This window comes from Heteronotia binoei, chromosome 7, assembly GCF_032191835.1.
Source record: "Heteronotia binoei isolate CCM8104 ecotype False Entrance Well chromosome 7, APGP_CSIRO_Hbin_v1, whole genome shotgun sequence".
Classification (NCBI taxonomy): Eukaryota; Metazoa; Chordata; class Lepidosauria; order Squamata; family Gekkonidae; genus Heteronotia; species Heteronotia binoei.
The window spans coordinates 47,930,017-47,950,823 of NC_083229.1; the positions used below are offsets into that span (position 1 = coordinate 47,930,017).

Here is a 20,807-nt window from a genome sequence, read left to right on the forward strand (position 1 = left end):
GGGACAATGTAAGAGCTGTGATTAATGTTGTGGAATACTATGAAAAGCATCCGGAAAAAGAAGTGGCCTTATTTTTTGTTGACGCAGAGAAAGCCTTCGACAACTTAAATTGGGACTTTATGTTTGCGGTAATGGAAAAAATTAATTTAGGGGAACAATTTATAAAAATGACAAGAGCAATATATACAGATCAGCATGCAAAATTGTGTATAAATGCAGACCTTACCAAAGAATTGAAAGTGAGTAAAGGAACAAGGCAAGGATGCCCGCTATCACCATTGTTGTTTATAATGACTCTTGAAATTTTGTTACAACAAATTCAAAAAGATGAAAAAATAGAAGGTCTAAAAATTAGAAGATTCTCTTACAAATATAAAGCTTTTGCAGATGATATAGTGTTCATAATGGAGAATCCGGTTCAAGTGTCACCACTGCTGTTAGCTAAGATAAAAGAATACGGAGAACTAGCAGGATTATACATAAATAAGGAGAAATCGAAATTCCTCTGTAAAAACATGCAACCAAATAAAACAAACGAACTACAAAAGGTGACAGGTTGTGAAGTCACAACCAAAGTTAGGTACCTTGGAATAGAGATAACAATGAAGAACATTGATTTATACAAAAACAATTATGAAAAACTGTGGTGTAAGATGGACAAAGATTTGATGAAATGGAATAAACTCAACTTGTCCTTACTGGGCAGGATAGCTGCAATCAAAATGAATATTTTGCCAAGGATAATGTATTTGTTTCAAACCATCCCGATTGTAAAAGAAGCAAAACAATTCAACAAATGGCAAAGGAAAATCTCTGATTTCATTTGGGCCGGAAAGAAACCAAGGATAAAGATGAAGATCTTAACGGATGCCAAAGAGAGAGGAGGTTTTCAACTTCCCGATCTAAGACTATACCACGATGCAGTTTGTTTGACATGGATAAAAGATTGGATAATGCTGTTAGATAAAAAACCTTTGTGGTTAGAAGCTCACGGAAATAGATTCGGCTGGCATGCATACATGTACTATGGGAAGAATAAAATGGATGGTTTTTTCTCTCACCACTATGTCAGAAATACATTACTAAATACTTGGATAAAATACAAGAAATACGGGGACGAGAGAAAACCATTATGGATAGTGCCAGCAGAAGTAATAAAAATAACAGCTGATTCTGAAGAAAAAAGAGAAATGTCATATAACCAACTGCTTAAGATTCAAGGAGACAAAATTGAATTAAAAACCTCAGAAGAGCTAAATAACAATTATGATTGGTTTCAAATGCAACAAATTAAAAGTTTGATGGAAAATGACATAAAATCAGAGGGGATTAGACGAGAACAAACAGAACTGGAAAGAGTCCTGTTAGGTGACAAGGAAAAATTGATATCAAAAGTATATAAGTTATTATTGAAATGGTCTACAGAAGAAGAAGTAGTAAAGTCTCAAATGGTCAAATGGGCAATTAATGTGAATAGAGAAATACAAATGGAAACATGGGAGCACCTCTGGAAGAACTCAATGAAGATATCAACTTGTCAAAGCATTAAGGAGAACTGTTTTAAAATGATGTATAGGTGGTATATGACTCCGAAAAAATTGGCTAAGATAAGTAAGAAAATGTCGGATAGATGTTGGAAATGTAAAAAACATGAAGGTTCTTTCTTCCATATGTGGTGGACATGTGAAAGAGCGAAAGAATTCTGGAAGATGATACAACAAGAAATCACCAAAATTTTGGGCTATGATTTTAAGAAAATTGCAGAGACGTTTTTACTTGGATTACAATTAGAAAAATACCCAAAAGAAGACAGGACTTTAATTTGGTACCTGTTATCAGCTGCTAGGACTTTGTACGCGCAGCTTTGGAAGCAAGAAAAAATACCAGAGAAATGGGAATGGACCATGAAAGTTTTATTGTGGTGTGAAATGGACAAATTAACCAGAACACTAAGAGACTATGATTTAGAGATATTCAAAAGGGAGTGGAGAAAATTTAAAGGATATATGGAGAAAACTTGGAAAGTAAAGAAATATTGGACATTTTTTTAGTTGTAAGAATATATATACGGAACTTTGAGCAATCAGAAGTGCCTTTAGTATGGATTTGAACTTATAACCTCGGGGAAGTCAACATTGGAGGGAGGGGGGATGGAAATGTCATATGGGTTAATGTGAAAAAAAAGAAAAAATTAAGAAATAGATAAGCTTTGTAACCATATGCTACCAATAAATTGTTTAAAACGAAAGATGCTATATATAGTATTTTGTTATAATATATAATATTTGCATCATTGATATATCTAATTCTCAACATGCCCTCATTGGTGATATTTAAATCCTAGAACTATGGCAGATCATTCTATAAACCTGAGAGAAGTGCCAGATTTACAAAAAAATCTGAAATCTGAAGAAAAAATACACTGGTATGTTGAAAATCACAAAATGATAGAAGCAGCACCTACAGCTTTAAGAATGGATGCCCCCTGAGATCTCAGTGGCTAGTGCTAAGCAACCTCAACAACATTGCTAGCCTTCAGTACTTTGTTATTGTTATATATATGGACTCAAGTTAGAACTGAATTGGGTGTTCCCGCATGGAGCCAGACGACCAGAGCTTGGTGACTTGTGAACAATAGGCAGCAGGATCAAAATCTTTGCTGCCCTGCTCCAATCATGAGCCCCTGCTGGTTTGAATGGACCAATTGAACACTAGTGCAGAAACCCTGACATGTATATAAGGTTGGCCCCGTTGGCCCTTTCCCCAGTCTTATACTTAGGCCTTACTATGCTGAAATCAATAAAGAGCTTATGATTCACTACCCCCTTGCCTCTTCCATTCATGGAACCCACTATATTATAGTGGCGATGAAGGTGCGATCCTGGTGAGCGGCCCAAATCAGCACCGCAATGCACATCACTGCCTCCGTCCCAGCACCGTGCTCCGCACTGCCGTGGAAGAGATGGCTGCTACGCCAGGACCGATTCTGGCCTTCAGCTTGGCCAGGCCTGAGAGATGAGAAACATGGTTAGAGCAGCTGGAGAACCACATCAAATACAACAAGGTCATGGACCGCAGGAAGGAGGCGCTGCTCCTCAGCTCCTGCGGAATGGACGTCCTGGAGCTGGCACAAGGCCTCATTGCGCCCATGACCCTCAAGTTGGCCACTTTCGATGAGATCACCACAGCCCTCACTAAGCATTTCGCTCCACAGCCTAGTAGTAACCACCAGGTGACTCACTATCACATGACTTGCTTGATTCACCCAGGCCTAGCAGTAACCACATGCTGTATTACTACTATTCAACAGCTGCCACTACATGAAAGATGAAGAAAGGAAAATAATATAAGCTGCTTCGGGTCCCCATTCAGCAAGGTAGAAATGAATGAATTAAATAAATAATAAATATAGGAGGAAGGAAAGATTGGTAGGTGGGAAGAGGAGAAATAAGCAGGGAAAGGGGAGAGGATGGGGAACTGCCAGGAGGAGGGAAAGAGGACCCAATGTGGGGAGGGGGATATCAGAGGAGGAGGAGAAGAAGATATTGAATTTACACCACGCCCTTCACTCTGAATCTCAGAGAATCAGAGCAGCTCAAAATGTCTTTTACCTTCCTCCCCCACAACAAAACCCTGTGAAGAAGATGGGGCCAGGGCCAGTGCGTGTGAGTCGGCGAACTAGGCGATGGCCTAGGATGCCGGCTCCCACGGGGGTGCCTCCTTCCCTTCTGGCATGATCGACAGCCCTTCTGATCCCACCTCCCCCCCCACTCGGCGCAATCGGCTGTGCCTCAGCCTTTCTGCTCTTGCCTCACTCCCTCCCGGCACGATCAGCTGCACCTGGGCCCTTCTGCTCCCACCTCACCCCCACCTGGTGCAATCACAGCACACCATGCCCCGCACTTACCAGCTGCGACGCAGCATGCTTTTTATCCTTTTTCTTCTAAGAATGTGCTGCAGAAGGCTTGACTCCACCTCCCTTCTGGTTCTGAAAAAGGGGGGGGGGGAGAAGCATCTTCCAGCACATTCTTAGAAGAAAAAGGATAAGAAGCACGTCACGGCTGGTGGGGGCACGGCGTGCTATGATCACGCCAGGGGGGTGCAGCATGCTGTGATCACACCACCGGCTCCTCGCCCCCCACCTCACCGTAGCTCCCTGCCCCCCAGTCCCCAACCTCACCGCTGCCACGCCCCCTCCCCAGCAAAGTCAGGGGAGGCGGTATGGCAGCGAATGAGTTCAGAGTCAGCAGCTCTGAGTGCACTTGCCATCTTCGCCCTTTGGCAAGGGCTGGGCGTGCTGGGAGCAAGCGCACTCAGAAACAGCAGCTTGCCCGCTGTCTCCCTGCCCTTGCTGAGGCTTTGCAAGCCTCGCAAGGTGGGGGAGGGGCCCTGGCCCTCTCCTGTTTTAAAGTGGGAGACAGCTGTGAATAGGGAGGGCTGCACTTCTGGTGATGTCACCAGGCACACAAAAAATTAAAAACAAAGTGGGTGGGGGGCTGAGTTCGGCCTGGGGTGTTGGTAAGGCCAGTGCTGGGCCTGAATGGGGCTGAGAGCTCTCTCACAGAAGCTGCCCTTTCAAGGACAGATCTGCAAGAGCTATGACTAACCCAGGGCCATTCCAGCAGCTGCAAGTGAGTGGGGAATCAAACCAGGCTCTTCCAAATAGACCCTGCACTTAACCACTACACTAAACTGGTAACAAATGGAGAACTCCCCTGCAAACAGTTGTAGGGTTCTGCACGTTACTTGTCTAATATCAATATTATTGCTTGCCAACTTAAGTCATTTGTTTCTATAGATTCCTGTCTAGCAAATGATTGGTAAAAAATAGCAACATAAAGCATACAGATATGCTTACTATATACTACAGCTGCATTAGATAAAAGTAGCTCCCCCAGCTATTGCTTCAATAATGACATCTTTATATGCAAAGAGAGACACTTTCACTTGCTGGTGGATGGAAATATAATATGTTTTTGATTAAATCCCTGGACAAGTTTTTCCATAAAGAAGCACCAGAACAGGTCCAAACCAATGTCCCCAATAAATCTCAGTTCAGTAAGCAGAGGAGCAATAAGAAGAGCAATGTCTCCATAGGATTTGGAAGGAGAAGGCAGGAAATTTGTGCTCCATGGGCAGAAATCCTTGCCATTACTGTGGGAAGACATGAGGGAAGCATTATGTCTGTTCATTATTCAGACATATTAATATCCCAGCTGAATGACTACATGAACTGCCTAACTCATGTTCTTCTGCTATATGATAAGGTCAATGTGGTTGTAGCTCCTCAATCTAGCCACATTGTGATGCTCTATAACAGTAACATTGCAGAGGTTATCTTCATCAGTGTTCCCTCTAAGCTGAATTAGCATGAGCTAACTCACAAATTTTTAGCCTCCAGCTCACACATTTTTGCCTTAGCTCAGGAAGGATGACCCCAGAGCACAATAATTTATGCAGTAGCTCACAACTTTAATACCAGTAGCTCACAAAGTAGAATTTTTACTCACAAGACTCTGCAGTTTAGAGGGAACATTGAACTTCATCACAATTTATCATTCTTGTTTACCTGCAAAGGGGTAACCTACTGAATGCTAAGAGATTTCTCAAATAGCGTAAGTCATACAACCAATTCAAGATGTCATTTGTACATTTTGATGTTTCTGAGTTTCTATAGCAGATCAAGACTGAGCTTGCTTAGTTCGGAACAGTGAGATCTAGAGTGCACATTAACTAGTCTCCTGAAATATCACTGTGACAAATCAGGCTGAGCTGAGAGTAGTTTGCTGCTCCATGTGTTTATTTCAAGACTTCATAGGTACATAAACCCTTTGGCATACTCCCAGACTGAGCCCCACAGAACAATATCCTGGCCTCTGAAAGTCTTACTAGCACCAGTCCTAGTCAGGGCATTGGGAAGTGCCTTGTTCGTAAGGAAAATTTGGTTGCCGTCCTCATGGTATTTGGTCCCAACATGATTCTGTGGGGCAGCCTCTCAGCCAGGCTCCAATGATGCTTTTTGCTCCCCTAACTCACCTCCCCACCCACAGCCTTCAGTTGATCCCTGTTTAAATCCCCTACACTTCGACCTGGCCATCCAGTTTGCAGCTGCAGCAGCTTTTCCCTTGGAGACAGCTGCGCCACTCCTGAGATTCTGCCCTTCAAGGGGTGGTGTTCTCTCACAATCACCTTAATCAGTAAAGTATTAGCTTACAGCATAAGAACAAATTCATGTCAATAACAAATTGTCAAGAAATATAGTCAATTCTCAACAGAGAGCAATAGGTCTATCTCAAGTCTCTATCTAGATCTGTATCAAAACTATATCTAGATCTAACCTATCTCTAGAATATAAAAATGTCCTTGCTGGATTATCAGAACAATGAGACATTGAGTTTAACATTCTGATGTCAATAGATATATATTCCAGGAAGTTTTAGTTAGAGACATCCCTCTTTTATTTCTCCCAAGAGAGCAAGTACTCCGAGATATGTCAGATTAGATCCAGCAGCTTGGAGTCTTCTATCAGAGCAAGAGGGCTTCTCTCCAAGATTAAAACACTTCCAATTAAGGTACCTCACTTAGTGGGAGGAAACCACTGGATCCTACCCAGTGCCTGTTAGTTTATGCTAGTGGTTTATCCTCACAAACCACTGAATAGCTTTATAGCTATGCAAAATAAATAAGACAACTAGAAGTTTTAACAATGGCCCTATAACAGGATAAGTTAAAAATACTACCTTAATAGCTACTCTAAATAGCACCATCATTTTCCAGCTGAAAGCTGAATGTTTTCGGGCACTTATTCCTTACGTTCAGATAAACACAGAATATGAATTTACAAGTGTCAGCTTCTCCCAGGTCACTTCTGCATCAATATTTTCATTTTAACTTCTAAGTAATTGCAACTTTCTTTGCAGTGTTCTTTTAGTGAATATTTTTGTCTGCTGAAAACATGTGATCATATCACAAAAGACCCTTAGAAAGTAGAAAGTGTTATATGTCCACTTAAGAAAAAGTACATGGTTATTATTAAAATAGTCATCAAATGTATGTCAAACAAAGCAAGGGCATTTCATTCTATACTGTGTCATATAGTCTTAATATTATCTTTTGATCATCTTAAAGGACATCCATCATCATTCTGCCTATTTTTAAAACCTACATAAAAATCATATTAATTTTTAAAAGGGGTAGATAAAATATGTCAGATAGATAGACAGATACATAGATGGATAGATAAAGTGACTGACAGAGACAGGCTGAAAATTATTTAGCTCAACCTTTCAGCTTCTGTCTTCATCAGTAACACACATAGATTTCCAACTAGGCACTGGAAACCAAGGTGACACTTCTTACAATGCTAAAGATGGAGAGAATTTTCAGGAAGATGACATTTGCCATATCAGGGCAAGACAGATACATAAAAGAATTAAAAGCATGTGGTAAAAGTTTAAGTTTTATTTAAACTATGTTATGGCCATGAAATATTAGAGTATCCAACATGAATATCCAGATGGTCTCTCTTGCTTCTGCCATCCCAGTATTGGATTTTTTTTCTTATTGGGAATGTTTCCAAGTCTGAAAGATTTGAGTCATCTATAATGAAATGTCCAGCAACAAGCTGCTCAAGCTTTTTTGCGCTGGTTGTTCTTCTGACCTCTGAAATAAAACATGGGCTGTAATTATTTTTGCCATATAACTGTTTCTTCAAATAAGCTTCCAGTTGTCTTGGATGATACAAGTTATCTAGCACCAGTTCAGTCTGGATTCAGGTCTGGTTTTGGGACAGAAATGGCTTTGGTCTCTTCGGTTGATGATCTTCGCTAGGACAGAGACAGGAGGAATATATCCATGTTGGTTCTCCTGGGCCTTTCTGTGGGGTTCAAAACCATTAACCCTGGTATTCTTCTGGAGTAATGTTATAAGATCTTACTTGGCTGCTGCTGGCGGGGGGGGGGGGGGGGAGACTATTCTTCATGTGTGCAATGCAATGACATTACCCAGAAGTGACATCATTGTACCAGGCACATCGCACAGGAATGCTCTTGCATTTGGTTTAAAAGCTCTATGGTGCCATAGAGCTTTTTGCCCAAATGTTAGAGCATCCCCGTGTGATGTCATCCCAGCATGATTATGTCACTTCCAGGTGACATCATTGCACCAGCCACATCAGGTGCCAATGGAGCTCTTTGGGGTGGGGTTCCCTCACTGGCTAATCCTGTGCCAGTGGGTTAGAGGCCCAGAAATCAGGGGCAGCCCAGCCCCAGCAGGAGGCTGGGAACCCTATTTTGGAGAGGCTGACTGAGTTGGCAGTGGTATTGAGTAGTACCATGCTTTGGTAATTCCATTCTAACTTGACTGGCAGATTTCAGAAGGTGGTGCTGGTGGATTGCTGCTCATTCCCATGGCAATTGTGCTATGGGGTCCTGCAGGGTTTTTTAAATTATTATTACCTCCCTCTACTGTTTAACATCTACATGAAACTGCTGGGTGATTTAGAGTAAGGTGTTACCAAAATACTGATGACAGTTCTGCTTCTTCTTAACAGATGAGTCAGGTGGGCCTGTGTAAGTCCTGAACAGGTTCCTGAAGATGCTAATAGAATGGATGACAAGAATAAATAGAAGGTCAGTCTAGACAAGACTGAGGGACTGTTGGTTAATGACAAAGCTGCTCAAGGACTGAGGAGACAGCCAGTCCTCCATCATAAGGGAATGCCTGTCTTGGAATCTCCAAATATTTTGTGTGTAAGGGCAGATCTTGTCTCACTAGCCTTTTAGAGTTCCTTGAGGGGTGAACAAGCATGTGGACAAGGGTGACCCAATAGATGCTGTTTACATAGACTTCCAGAAAGCTTTTGATAAAGTTCCTCATCCATGGCTCCTAAGTAAACTCAGAAGTCATGGGATAAGAGGATAAGCTGTTTAATTAACTGGGAACAGAAAGTAAGTATAAATGGGCAGTTTTCACAGTGGAAGGTGGAAAGCAATGGGATACTGCAGGGCTCAGTGCTAGGTTCAGTGCTGTTTAACTTGTTTGTTAATTATTTGACTTTGGAAATAAGCAGTGAAGTGGCTAAGTTTGCAAATGACACTAAGTTGTTCAGGGAGGTGAAAACGAAGGAGGACTGTGAGGTGCTCTGGAAGGCTCTATTGAGGCTGAATGAGGTTAGGGCTCTTTTGCTTGGAGAAATTATGATTGAAGCATAACATGATAGAGGTTACAAAATTATGCATGGGATAGAGAAGGTAGAGAAAGAAGTACTTCTTTATCCAAATAGTAATTAACACGTGGAATTCACTGCTACAGGAATACAAGCATGGACAGCCTCAAGAAGGGATTGGATAAACATATGGAGCAGAGGTCCATCACTGGCTATTAGCTGCAAGGTATAGCTGAACATTATGACTGGGACAGTGACATTCTGTATTCTTGGTGCTTGGGGGGCCACAGTGGAGTTCTGGCCCCAGTGGTGGACCTCCTGATGACACCTGGGTTTTGGTCACTATGTGGCACAGAGTGTTGGACTGGATGGGCCATTGTCCTGATCCAACATGACTTGTCTTAATTGTTTATGTTCTTAAATCATAGGACCTTAGTATGAAATATGACTAAAAGTTATCAACCTTTCTAACAATTAGAAGATAAGAATCAACTATTCCATTTTTGTGGGTGGTTCTATAGTGAGAAGAAGTACAGTGGCATTGAGTGGCAGAGTTTGAAGAACAGCAGCCTTCATCATGGTTGTGGTTAGGAGCACTGCTGCCTTAATCTCCTCTGTATCTCTTCCCTGCACCCAACAATCCCCACCTAGTAACTAGAGCAGCCAACACTGTGCTTAATGGGTAATGAGGGAAAAACAGTTGAGTGTTGTGGCTCAAGGACAGGGCAGTGAGGAGGGAGAGTCAGGTGGTGGTGGCTGGAAGTGGTGGCCTTAAGTGGTGGTCCTTGTTGAATCACCACTAATCATGTCTGTTGAAAATATGAGCTCTTATTAATCATGCAGAAAACCCATGCTAAGGCAGTATATAAACAACATTTCTATTATTTGAGCAACATCTGTGGACTCTGTTACTTTTAACAACTGGCTTGCATTTCACTAATAATACAGTAAACTCATTTTTCCATCCATCTGCCTATAAGTCTACAATTAGATGCAGCGGAGATAGAGCAGATGTTCATGTGGAAGATCCAATAGAAAATGCAGAGGTTTCCTTCATGCATTATGAATCTTCTAACTTATTCATCATCATTATTATTTATATAGTACTATCAGTTTGCCTGGTGTTTTACAGAGTAGCATAAGTAAAAACAAATAAATCATTTCTGAAACCTTATACTATTAATAGAATGCTTTCATTCTATTGAACATTGCTCCTGTTTGGTGTCAGGATCTATCTCATTAGTAGCATTGCCCTACCCAGCCTCAGAATTAAGACATTGATACTAGGATAAAACTAGGTCATAAGTTCAGCAAATGATCTTCCACAAAAAATTCCTATGTAATGTCCTCCTTCCCAATTCTTCACTGAGAAACATCTTGGGTTTCTTAGGGCCTTGGAGCCTGTCTCCTGCATATTCAGGACCCCATCCTGGCTCAAATCCTAGTACAAAAGAACTGTTGTACTTAACTTTTTATTGCCTGCACACTTCAGGTTATGCAGATAAGGGCCTAGCTGCACTGGCATGCTCCCAGCCCTGCAGGCCTGGAGATTCAATTATATGAGTAAGCCTTCATAACAGAAAGCTCTGAGAGGTTCCATGAATAACTCCTCTTCACTATTATGATGCCCCATGCACCATTATGAAACCTATATATGTTAGGCTTTCACACCCAAAGTAACACTGTTCCTGTACACTGTGACATAGGGTTAGCAAGTCTCCTGCTGGTGGGGGACTTCTTTTTGTGTGCACGCAACACAATGATGTCACCCAGAAGTGACATATCATGCCAGGGGATGCTCTAGGATTTCACAGGAAACTATGGTTTTGCATGGGGACACTCTAGCAATTTTTGGGAAAACAATATGGTATCATAGAGTTTTTCCCCAAAATTACTAGAGTGTCCCTGTGTGGAACCATAGAATTTCTCATGAATTCCTTGAGCACCCCTGCATGATGTGCCAAGTGCAATATGTCACTTCTGGGTGCCACACACGCCATGTGGCAATGGGACTGTTCAGGGATCCCCCTGGTGGCCTCATCCCTTCCAGTGAGTTGGGGCCCATCAAACTGGGGTTTCCCCCGCCCCCGGTGGGAACTTGGCAGCCTTACTGTGACACTTAATTAGGGCCAAAGTAGCTCAGATGTTCAATTGGTCTGTCTGTGGCTTTTTGTCTGAAGAAATGGGCTGTAGTCCAAAGTAGCTTACATCATTCTCTCATTCATTTTATCTTCGCAATAATCCTGTAAAGTAGACTAGACTGAGAGAAAGTGGCTCTGTCCCCCTTGGATCCTTAGAGCTGCAATGATTTGGCTTGAACCTGACTGGAAGTGGCGCAGGTAGGGTTGCCAAGTCCAATTCAAGAAATATCTGGGGACTTTGGGGTGGAGCCAGGAGACTTTGGGGGTGGAGCCAGGAGCAAGGGTGTGACAAGCATAATTGAACTTCAAGGGGGTTCTGACCATCACATTTAAAGGGACAGCACATCTTTTTTAAATGCAGGATATGGCAATGTGGTTGAAGGGGAGCGGGCTGAAACTGAATCCAGCGAAGACAGAAGTCCTTTGTCTGGGTCGGGGTGCCCAGGAAGGGGAAATACCTCTCCCGGTCTTCGATGGGGCGCCGCTGAAAGCGGCGCACCAGGTTAGGAGTCTGGGAGTTTTACTGGAGCCTTCATTATCAATGGAGGCCCAGATTGCAGCCACTGCCAAGTCAGCCTTTTTCCATCTGAGGCGGGCAAGGCAGTTGGCTCCCTTCCTAGAGCGCCAAGATCTGGCAACGGTACTTCACGCAACGGTCACCTTGAGACTGGATTACTGTAATGCCCTCTACATGGGGCTGCCTCTGTACCGAACCCAGAAGCTGCAGCTGGTGCAGAACGCAGCGGCCAGACTGTTGCTGGGGCTCCCTAAATGGGAGCACATACAGCCTGGACTGCGCGAGCTGCACTGGCTGCCAGTTATATACCGGGTTCGTTACAAAGTGCTGGCCATTACCTTTAAAGCCCTATATGGTCGAGGACCTGTCTACCTTAGGGACCGTCTCTCCCCATATGAACCCCAGAGAGCACTGAGGTCAGCTGGAAAAAACTTGTTGACCACCCCCGGACCAAGAGAGGTGAAGCTGCAATGCACCCGTAATCGAGCCTTCTCCTCTGTAGCCCCGAACCTATGGAACCAACTTCCAGAGGAAATGCGGGCCCTGCGGGACCTTGAACAATTCCACAGGGCCTGCAAGACCTTCCTCTTCCGACTGGCTTTCGCTGACGTAGAAAGAAATTGCTAATGATTACTGCCATCATAAAGAACAAATAGCATTAGCACTTTTATCAATTTAATTAATTAATTTTAAACTTATCAGAATTTTAATGTTAATGTTTAATGTAACTTTGTCTTTTGTATAATGGAAATTTGAATGATGTTGTTAGCCGCCCTGAGCCTGCTCCGGCGGGGAGGGCGGGATATAAATAAAATTATCTATCTATCTATCTATCTATCTATCTATCTATCTATCTATCTATCTATCTATCTATCTATCTATCTATCTATCTATCTATCTAACTAACTGCATCATTTAAAAAAAATCTATATGGAAAGCTGTAGAAACTGTTGTGTTCCTTCAACACTTCCTGGCTTTGTTTAGTAAAGTGTATTTATTATCATTGCTTCTTTTATCTAATTCTACAGGGTTAACTATATCTGCATAGTGCAATAGCTGGCAAGGACAAATAATAATTGACTATCTAATAGTTAAGAGATAAACAAAATCAACTTAAACATGCATAACACTCTAGCATTTATGCCAGTTTCCAATGCCAAATTCCTGCAGTGCTTAACCACATCTTTTAACCCAGGATACAAGATTGACTGCAGGAGCTGTGGGGCTTTTAGCCCTGTCGATTATTATCCACCAGGCAGAGTTGGTGTCTAAAGTCATTACGCTTTCAATGAAATTAATTACCAGTCTTCCATTTATCTGTAGCCAAAGGGGAGATCAAGTGACTATAACTCCTCCATGAGGATTATGAAAATCACCTGTTACTGTAGAGAACTAACATTTTAAATCACTTGACCTGCTGGAAACAAAGAAGTGGCTATACCTTTAAAAATAGCGAGTACCCTGTTTTGCAGCCTTTGATGTGTGACCACAGCATATGTTCCTTGTTCGGAGAGATAAGAAAGTGATGTTCTGCACGGAAGGAATATGCATGGCTTTAGACAGGACTTGAAATCAAGAGCATGTTGGGCCTGAAAAGTTACAGACTGGATTGAAAATGAGAAATTGAAGTGGCTTGTCCTCAGGTGTGAAATAGCAGCGCTTGTGTAAAGCCCAGTAAGTGGAACATGAATAAAATATACTCGACAGAGTATTCCTTTCCAACAGTTTTCCAGATTTCTTTTTTGCAGGCTTGACATACAACATGTTTCTCTCCATAGTATTTCTTTTAATAAAAAAATATAAAAAATATTATCATAGAGAGATGTCATTAAAATAATGCACCACTGTATTGCACAGTGATTTTTTCTGCTTTTGCTTTAACTCTACATGACTTGTGCATCTGGATGCCAAGAAAGATCAGATGACATAAACTCAGCCTTTAAGTGCCTTTGCCATATTCATCTTTCTGTCAAACTTATGCCACTTCATATGTCAGGTTTCCAGTCCTAGAATCCAGCAGCACTTCTTGAAGGTAGTTCTTTTAGTCCAGTATTTTTGTTTGTCTACTTGGAAAATCCCCTTCAGTTGTATGGGACTCATGTTTGAGACTGCAACCTCACTGGGGGCAAAAGGTCTAGACAAAGGAACCATATAAATTCAGAGTGGAACCATATAAATTCAGAACCATATAAATTCAGAATTATAAATTCAATATAATGTGCATTGCCTGCCTCCTAGGGCTGCCAGCCAGGTAATGGCTGGAGATCTCCTGCTATTACAAGTGATCTCCAGGTGACCGATCACCTAGAGAAAATGGCTGTTTTGGAAGGTGGACTCTATCGCATTAGACCCATTGAAGTCCTTCCCCTCCCCAAACTCCACCATCCTCAGGCTCCACCACCAAAATCTCCAAGTATTTCCCAACCTGGATCAGGCAGCCCTAATCAAGTTATATGCGAAGATAATAAACATCTATCCCTTTAGTCCATAAAAACATGGGGAAAGTGCTTGAAAATCAGGCAATGGTGATTATGAGTCATGATAAACCCTTAGCTTCTATCCCATGAGGTCTCACAAAGTTCATTCTTGTCCCCTATACTTTTCAACAATGTGTGGATGATATCTGTATCTCACACTTTGCTGGACAAACACTTGTCAGAGATGCTCTAGCTGATCCTGCATTGAGTAGGGGATTGGACTAGATGACCTATATGGCCCCTTCCTGCTCTTTGCGTCTATGATTCTACGTCCAGCAGATTTCAAGGAGGCTATAGAAACCATTAACACCTGGAGGCAGTTTTGGGATGGATGGGAGCCAAAAAACTGAAACTTAATCCTGACAAAATGAATGAAGAATAAGAATTGCAGATTTATACCTTGCCCTTCTCTCTGAATCAGAGACTCAGAGCAGCTTACAGTCTCCTATATCTTCTCCCCCCACAATAGACACCCATGTGAGGTGGGTGGGGCTGAGAGGGCTCTCACAGCAGCTGCCCTTTCAAGGACAACCTCTGCCAGAGCTATGACTAACACAAGGCCATTCCAGCAGGTGGAAGTGGAGGAGTGGGGAATCAAACCTGGTTCTCCCAGATAAGAGTCCATGAACTTAACCACTACACCAAACTGGCTCTCCTACTAGTAGGAGGAAGGCTTGATCCAGGAATGGAGTTGTCTCCTGTTCTGTATGAGGTTGCATTCCCCCTAAGGTGTAGGCTTGTAGCTCAAGGGTGCTGCTGGACCCAGGCTTTCTTCTAGAAAAGCAGGCGACAGTGGTGGCCAGGAGTGCCATTTATCAGTTTTTCCTAGGTGAAAATCATCTTGCCACAATAGTGTGTGCCCTGGTAACATCTAGATTAGACTACTGCAATGTGTCATGCTCCAAAATGCACACACACATACACACCAGTGTTCCCTCTAAGCTGGTTCCCTCTAAGCTGAGTTAGTGTGAGCTAGCTCACAATTTTTTAGCCTTTGGGTCACATATTTTTGTCTTAGCTCAGGTAAAATGACCCCAGAGCAAGCTAATTTATGCCCTAGCTCACAACTTTAATGGCAGTGGCTCACAAAGTGGATTTTTGCTCACAAGACTCCATAGCCAGAAGCACATCCCTGTACCACAGCAAAATGTTTTCTTAACAAGTGACAGAAACAGAATGAAAGTTGGATCTTTCAACTTCTTTCATCAGCAAAAGTCAGGCTGCTCATAGAAGAGGAAAGTAATACACTGCAAAGCTCTGCATTCACTGCCTGTAAGCTACCTTGAGCCAAAAGAGAAGGTAAGGCAGATATATTTTAATAGACAAATAAAACTTTGACAACTGTCCCAAGCATTTGTTGTGAAGCTCCAATGCACACATCGCCCTCATGCATATAGAATACTCCACATCTTCAAAAGAGGAATAATAAGGGGTTGTATGCCTCAGAAGCATCTCAGATGGTCATCCATCCTATGCAAAAATTGAAGGGCAGCACTATATGACTTTTTCCAATTTTCTTTTTATACGTTATCCTGTATTTCCTGACTAAAAACTCTTCACTTGGTTCAAAATTTTGGACATAGTTCAGAAAATTATCATTTATATCTTTGATTCTGAAAAGCCTACAGATGTTCTCAAAAGTGACAAACTTGTAACTGGAACAAAGCTAGCCCACTAGAGAAATTTCTCTTCAGAGAGTTGTCAGTTTTCTTCTCTGCCCTCCATTTTAATGTAACCCAAAGTCTTGTTCTGCAGTGGAAACATGATTGGCTTTTCAGTTCTCTAAGCAGTCATGATCTAACCTCTAGCTTTCCCTGACAATCACCAATTAAGATTTGTATGCTTGCAAGCCTGGAGAATTATATCATAAGATAGCTTGGGCACATCTGATCAACACTCCTTTGGTGTTTTATAGTGAAGTGTGATATCTATGGGGGAAACAGGTTTTCATCATTTAACTTGCTTTCCCTACATTATTAGCACTAGCATTGGAAATGCAGCAAAATTAATATGGTTAGATTTGCTGTCAACATTCATTACCCAACAACGTTGTCATTGATATTTTCTTCCTTGGGTTAAAAAAATAATAAATAAAACTTGTTAGATATTATTCATGACCTTCCAGACATATTGTTAGTAATGCAAATGTCATGTTGACAACAAGATGGAGGGCTATTATTTGATTATTGGAATAAACAATACCTGAAAAATTAAGGGTGTAGTCCTAAGGCTATTCAGGAATAGTTAAGGATAAGTCTGTCTTGGAGACAGACTGGCATAGCTGGAGATACACTGGCTCATCATGATAACACTGATGCCAGCACAACTATATTGGTGTAGGCCAGAGATAGATGCCAAGGGCAGGTCTGAGAATGAGCAAGACTTACAGTACAATCCTAAACAGAGTTGCAACTTTCTATAGCAACTGAAATCTGTAGGATTTGAAGGATATAATGCTGTTTACAGCTGTCAGCATTCTAATGCAAGAGTACAGTCACACTGGCAAAAGAAGTAAGTGGAACTACCCCCATTTACAAGATAAGATTTTTTTTTTTAAAAAAAAGCTGTCTTCCATTGAGTCGTGCCACACCCAGGGCTGGTGTATGGAAGTAGGCAAAGTAGGCAGTCACCTAGGGTGCCACCTGGCCTAGGGAGAAACATTGGGTGCCTCCTCCCTGCCACATGACTCTGGCTCCTGACCACTGTTCACCTTGTCCTCTCCCATCACCAGTCTGCCCTCAACAAAGCCAAGCCACCCCCCTCTCCCTGATGTGTGACCAGGGGTCGTATTGTAGAAAAATAGATGGTGGAGCTCATCCAGGGATTGTTATGCAGCTGCACCTACTATTCAATGGACAAGGAGGTAGAACTCTCAGAAGGAGCAGGTGGAACTCTCAGAAAGGTTCAGGAGCTGAATCCGAGGCCTGTGTGCGACTTGGCCTCCTACCTCATCCTATCCCACCACCCTCCATTCTGGCATACCCAGCAAACACTTATTTTCACAATTTTTTTTATAATTTATCACATTTTTTTGGAAAATTAAGATTAAAAATCAGTAAATTAAAAATGTGAAAAGTTTCAATTTTGGTGCTTTCCATTTTGCCTATATTTTTAATAATGGGGGGGGCGCTAGTGGGTGATTTGCCTAGGGCACCAGAAAGCCTAGCACCGGCCTGGCCACACCTCAATAGTCAAAATGCTCACTGCAACTAACACTGCAGCCATTCACAATACACCTAAGTAGTACATAATATAGTATAACCCAATCTTGTCAGATCTCAGAACCTAAGCATGGTTAGTACTTGGAAGGGAGACTGCCAAGAAAGACTCTGCAAAGGAAGACAATAGCAAACTGTCAAGAGTCACTCCAATTTGTTCCTCTTGTCATATGTACTCAATTATACAATGTTATGCTTGTGCTTGCTATGCCTTTGATATAACTGTTACTTGCTGCTTATCTGGAGGGAGGATGGCATGTCTGGGAACTGGCTAGTTGCTATGCAACCAAGGTCAAAGAGCTGGAGGAAATACGAACCATGAACTGATAGGAGGCACCTGTGGTGATGAGAGCTTAGTAGAAACCCTGCACAAAACCCCCGCTTTTGCTTGGCACGCTTTGGCTGAAATTATAATGGTCAGTGCAAAGGTTTATAAGTCGGATGGACTGACAGAGGTCAGTTCTGACAATGCGTGTGTATGCCCATGAAGCTGGAATAAAGATCTTGAATTCTACTTGTCTTTTCCTTGACTCTGGGTCTGACTCTGGGGCTTGAGAGTGGGAAGTGAAAAGGAGCACAGACAGAGGCAAAAGCAAAGAGAAAGGGGGGGAATACTCCTTCTTCTCTTTTTCGAGGCTTCAAAAAGTTTGTGCCTAATCTGGTGACTTTCTTAGTGATGTCCTAGAAAAATATGTTTGACTCACACCAGTTTTTTAAGATTAAAAAAAGATTTGATGTCTGAATTGAACTGATTTATCTCAAATCTTTTTGGGGAGGAAGATCTTGCTGTTGGAAAGCTAGTTGCAAGCATATGTGGATGAGAAGAACAGTTGCTGTAAAAACTCTGAACTAAGACTGTTAAAGGCTGTTAAGCTAATGAATATCCTACAGAATTGACTTTTAATGGATAGAATACAGTTATGAATAAAACTTTGTGATTCTTAAAGATATGAGAAAAGGAAAGAACCTGATGACTGCGCTGAAGGGAAATAGCCTGAATAAGCCTGTGTTGGTTTCAAACATACATTCAGGGTTGTACTCGGCTTGTGCAGTGGATTATAAAATGCAGCTGTATTGTTGACTATTGGAAGAATAGTTGTGAAGTTTTTGAATGGATTATAAATTTTTGATGGTTGATATGATCAGTATTTTCTTTTATTTAAACTCGTTAATGGATTATAAAAAGCTGGTTGGCTGAAGGTGATTTTTGTATTTTTTCTTCAATCTTGGTTTATTTTTCTTCCTGTGTTTATTACTTGTGGCTTTATTTGGCGGATTTATCCATAAGTATATGGTTGGAATACTTATATATATATATATACTTATATATATATATTCATTTTTCTCCATTTTTTATCTCTCTGTGGATTTTTATTTTATGATAGATAGATAGATAGATAGATAGATAGATAGATAGATAGATAGATAGATAGATAGATAGATAGATAGATAGATAGATAGATAGATAGATAGATAGATAGATAGATATAGATATGGATATGGATATAGTTCCATTGAGAGCATTCTATCTTATTGCCTCTGCGTGTGGTTTGGGAGCTGCACGGAAGCAGAGAGAAGGGTGCTCCAAAGAGTGATGGTAAGAGCACAGAAGATTTGTGGATGCTCTCTCCCCTCATTGGTGGATCTGTATAATATGGGATGTAAAAGGAAGATACAAATGATCTTAAAGGACCCTTCACATCCGGGCCACTTGCTATTTGAGATGATATAGAGTGTTGAAGGCTAAGACAAATAGATTTAAGGGCAGCTTCTATCCAAGTGCTGTGGTTAGGCTAAATGCAGGGCTATGAATGGTTATTTGTTTTAGATGTAGGCTAAATGTAGGGTCATGAAAAGTTATTTGTTTTAGATGTATTTTAAATGGTTTATGCATATGTTTTTTTTCTTTAGTGTTGATGTGTTCTTTAGTGTTTTTTTCTTTAGTGTTGATGTGTAATCCACGGGAAAGAACAAAAATTAAAAATAACAAAAAAAAATGATGATGCAATCCAGATGAACCCAACAACAAATATATATATATTTGTTGTTGGGTTCATCTGGATTGCATCATCATTTTTTTTGTTATTTTTAATTTTTGTTCTTTCCCGTGGATTACACAAACTGGGCACCCAGCCCTGGATTACAATTTACTCCTTGAAATAGCTGGATGAATTTGTTAAGATCTGGACTCCACTGAATCATTTATTCTGAGAAAGCACTACAGTGAACTGTTTCTCGGAGTTGAATTGTTTAGGCTGGGTGATACCAAAGATTGTTGTGGTAAAAAGATTTTGTTTAATATAAGACTTATCGCTGTCTGGGGCAGGTTAAATTGTTGACAGAAGCAAGAAGGTTCTACTTCCAAACATATTATCTTTACATAATATTGACACTATTTGTTAAATACTGGCTTAACTGACATAAACAGGAACATTGTGTTCCAAAACAGGCCAAAGGGAAATACACAAAACTGGTGGCTGTGAGTGCAAATATACCAATAAGGATGGAAAATAAAGCTGCTATTGGCTTTAAAGAGGCTCCAAGGAAAAAAGAGAACCGAGAAGGTAGACCACCAACTCCTTCACCCAGTTCTTCATTTGGTTTAGGGAAGTTTACACCTGCAGCTATGCAGGGGGACATGAAAGAAATGCAAAATACTCTATTAACTGCCATAGCACAATTGAGTGGTAAAGTTGACAGTATCGGAGAACAAATGGCAGAAATTAAACAAGAACTTCAAGAGAACAGAAAACAAACAGCAGAGACCAATAAAACTCTAAAGGCTCTAGATACACAGGTGTCAGACAACCGGCAAAAGGTGGAGCAATTAGAAAAAGATCAGAAAGCGTATGACAGTAGACTTCTACAGTTAGAGATGGACAGAGCATGCTATATCCTGAGGTTCCAAAATGTACCAGAAGAAAAAACTGAAGATTTTCAGAAAATACTAACTCAAGCTCTGGCAGAAATTTTATAGGTGACACCCGACAAGATGGAGGAGGAGTTTGACCAAGTTAAGCGGGTTCCATCAAGCTTCACAAGACAAAACAAATTACCTAGCAAAATCCACTTGAAGCTCACAAGGAAGAAGACTAGAGATAATATTCTGAAGCAAGCGAGAGATAAACCAGTGACAATAGCAGGAAATATGGTGAAAATTCTGAGAGGTACCATGGCCAATTAGACAAAAGAGAAGAGAATACCAAACTTTGACAAAATTTTTGAGAGAAAGAGAAATACCTTACACATGGCTATGGTGGCTCAGTGGTAGAGCATCTGCTTGGGAAG

General features: G+C 41.3%; 1 protein-coding gene across 1 annotated transcript in view; it reads left to right on the top strand.

Moving 5' to 3' along the window:
- The window catches only part of LOC132575517 (uncharacterized protein K02A2.6-like), a gene marked incomplete at its 5' end in the record, with an annotated part of 39,099 nt that extends 18,603 nt beyond the window's left edge, over positions 1 to 20,496 (top strand). The window contains one exon of the mRNA XM_060244332.1: positions 19,969 to 20,496. Within this exon, the coding sequence (XP_060100315.1) occupies positions 19,969 to 20,496 (528 nt within the window). The remainder of the gene's footprint in view (positions 1 to 19,968) is intronic.
- Between the last annotated feature and the right edge of the window lie 311 nt (positions 20,497 to 20,807).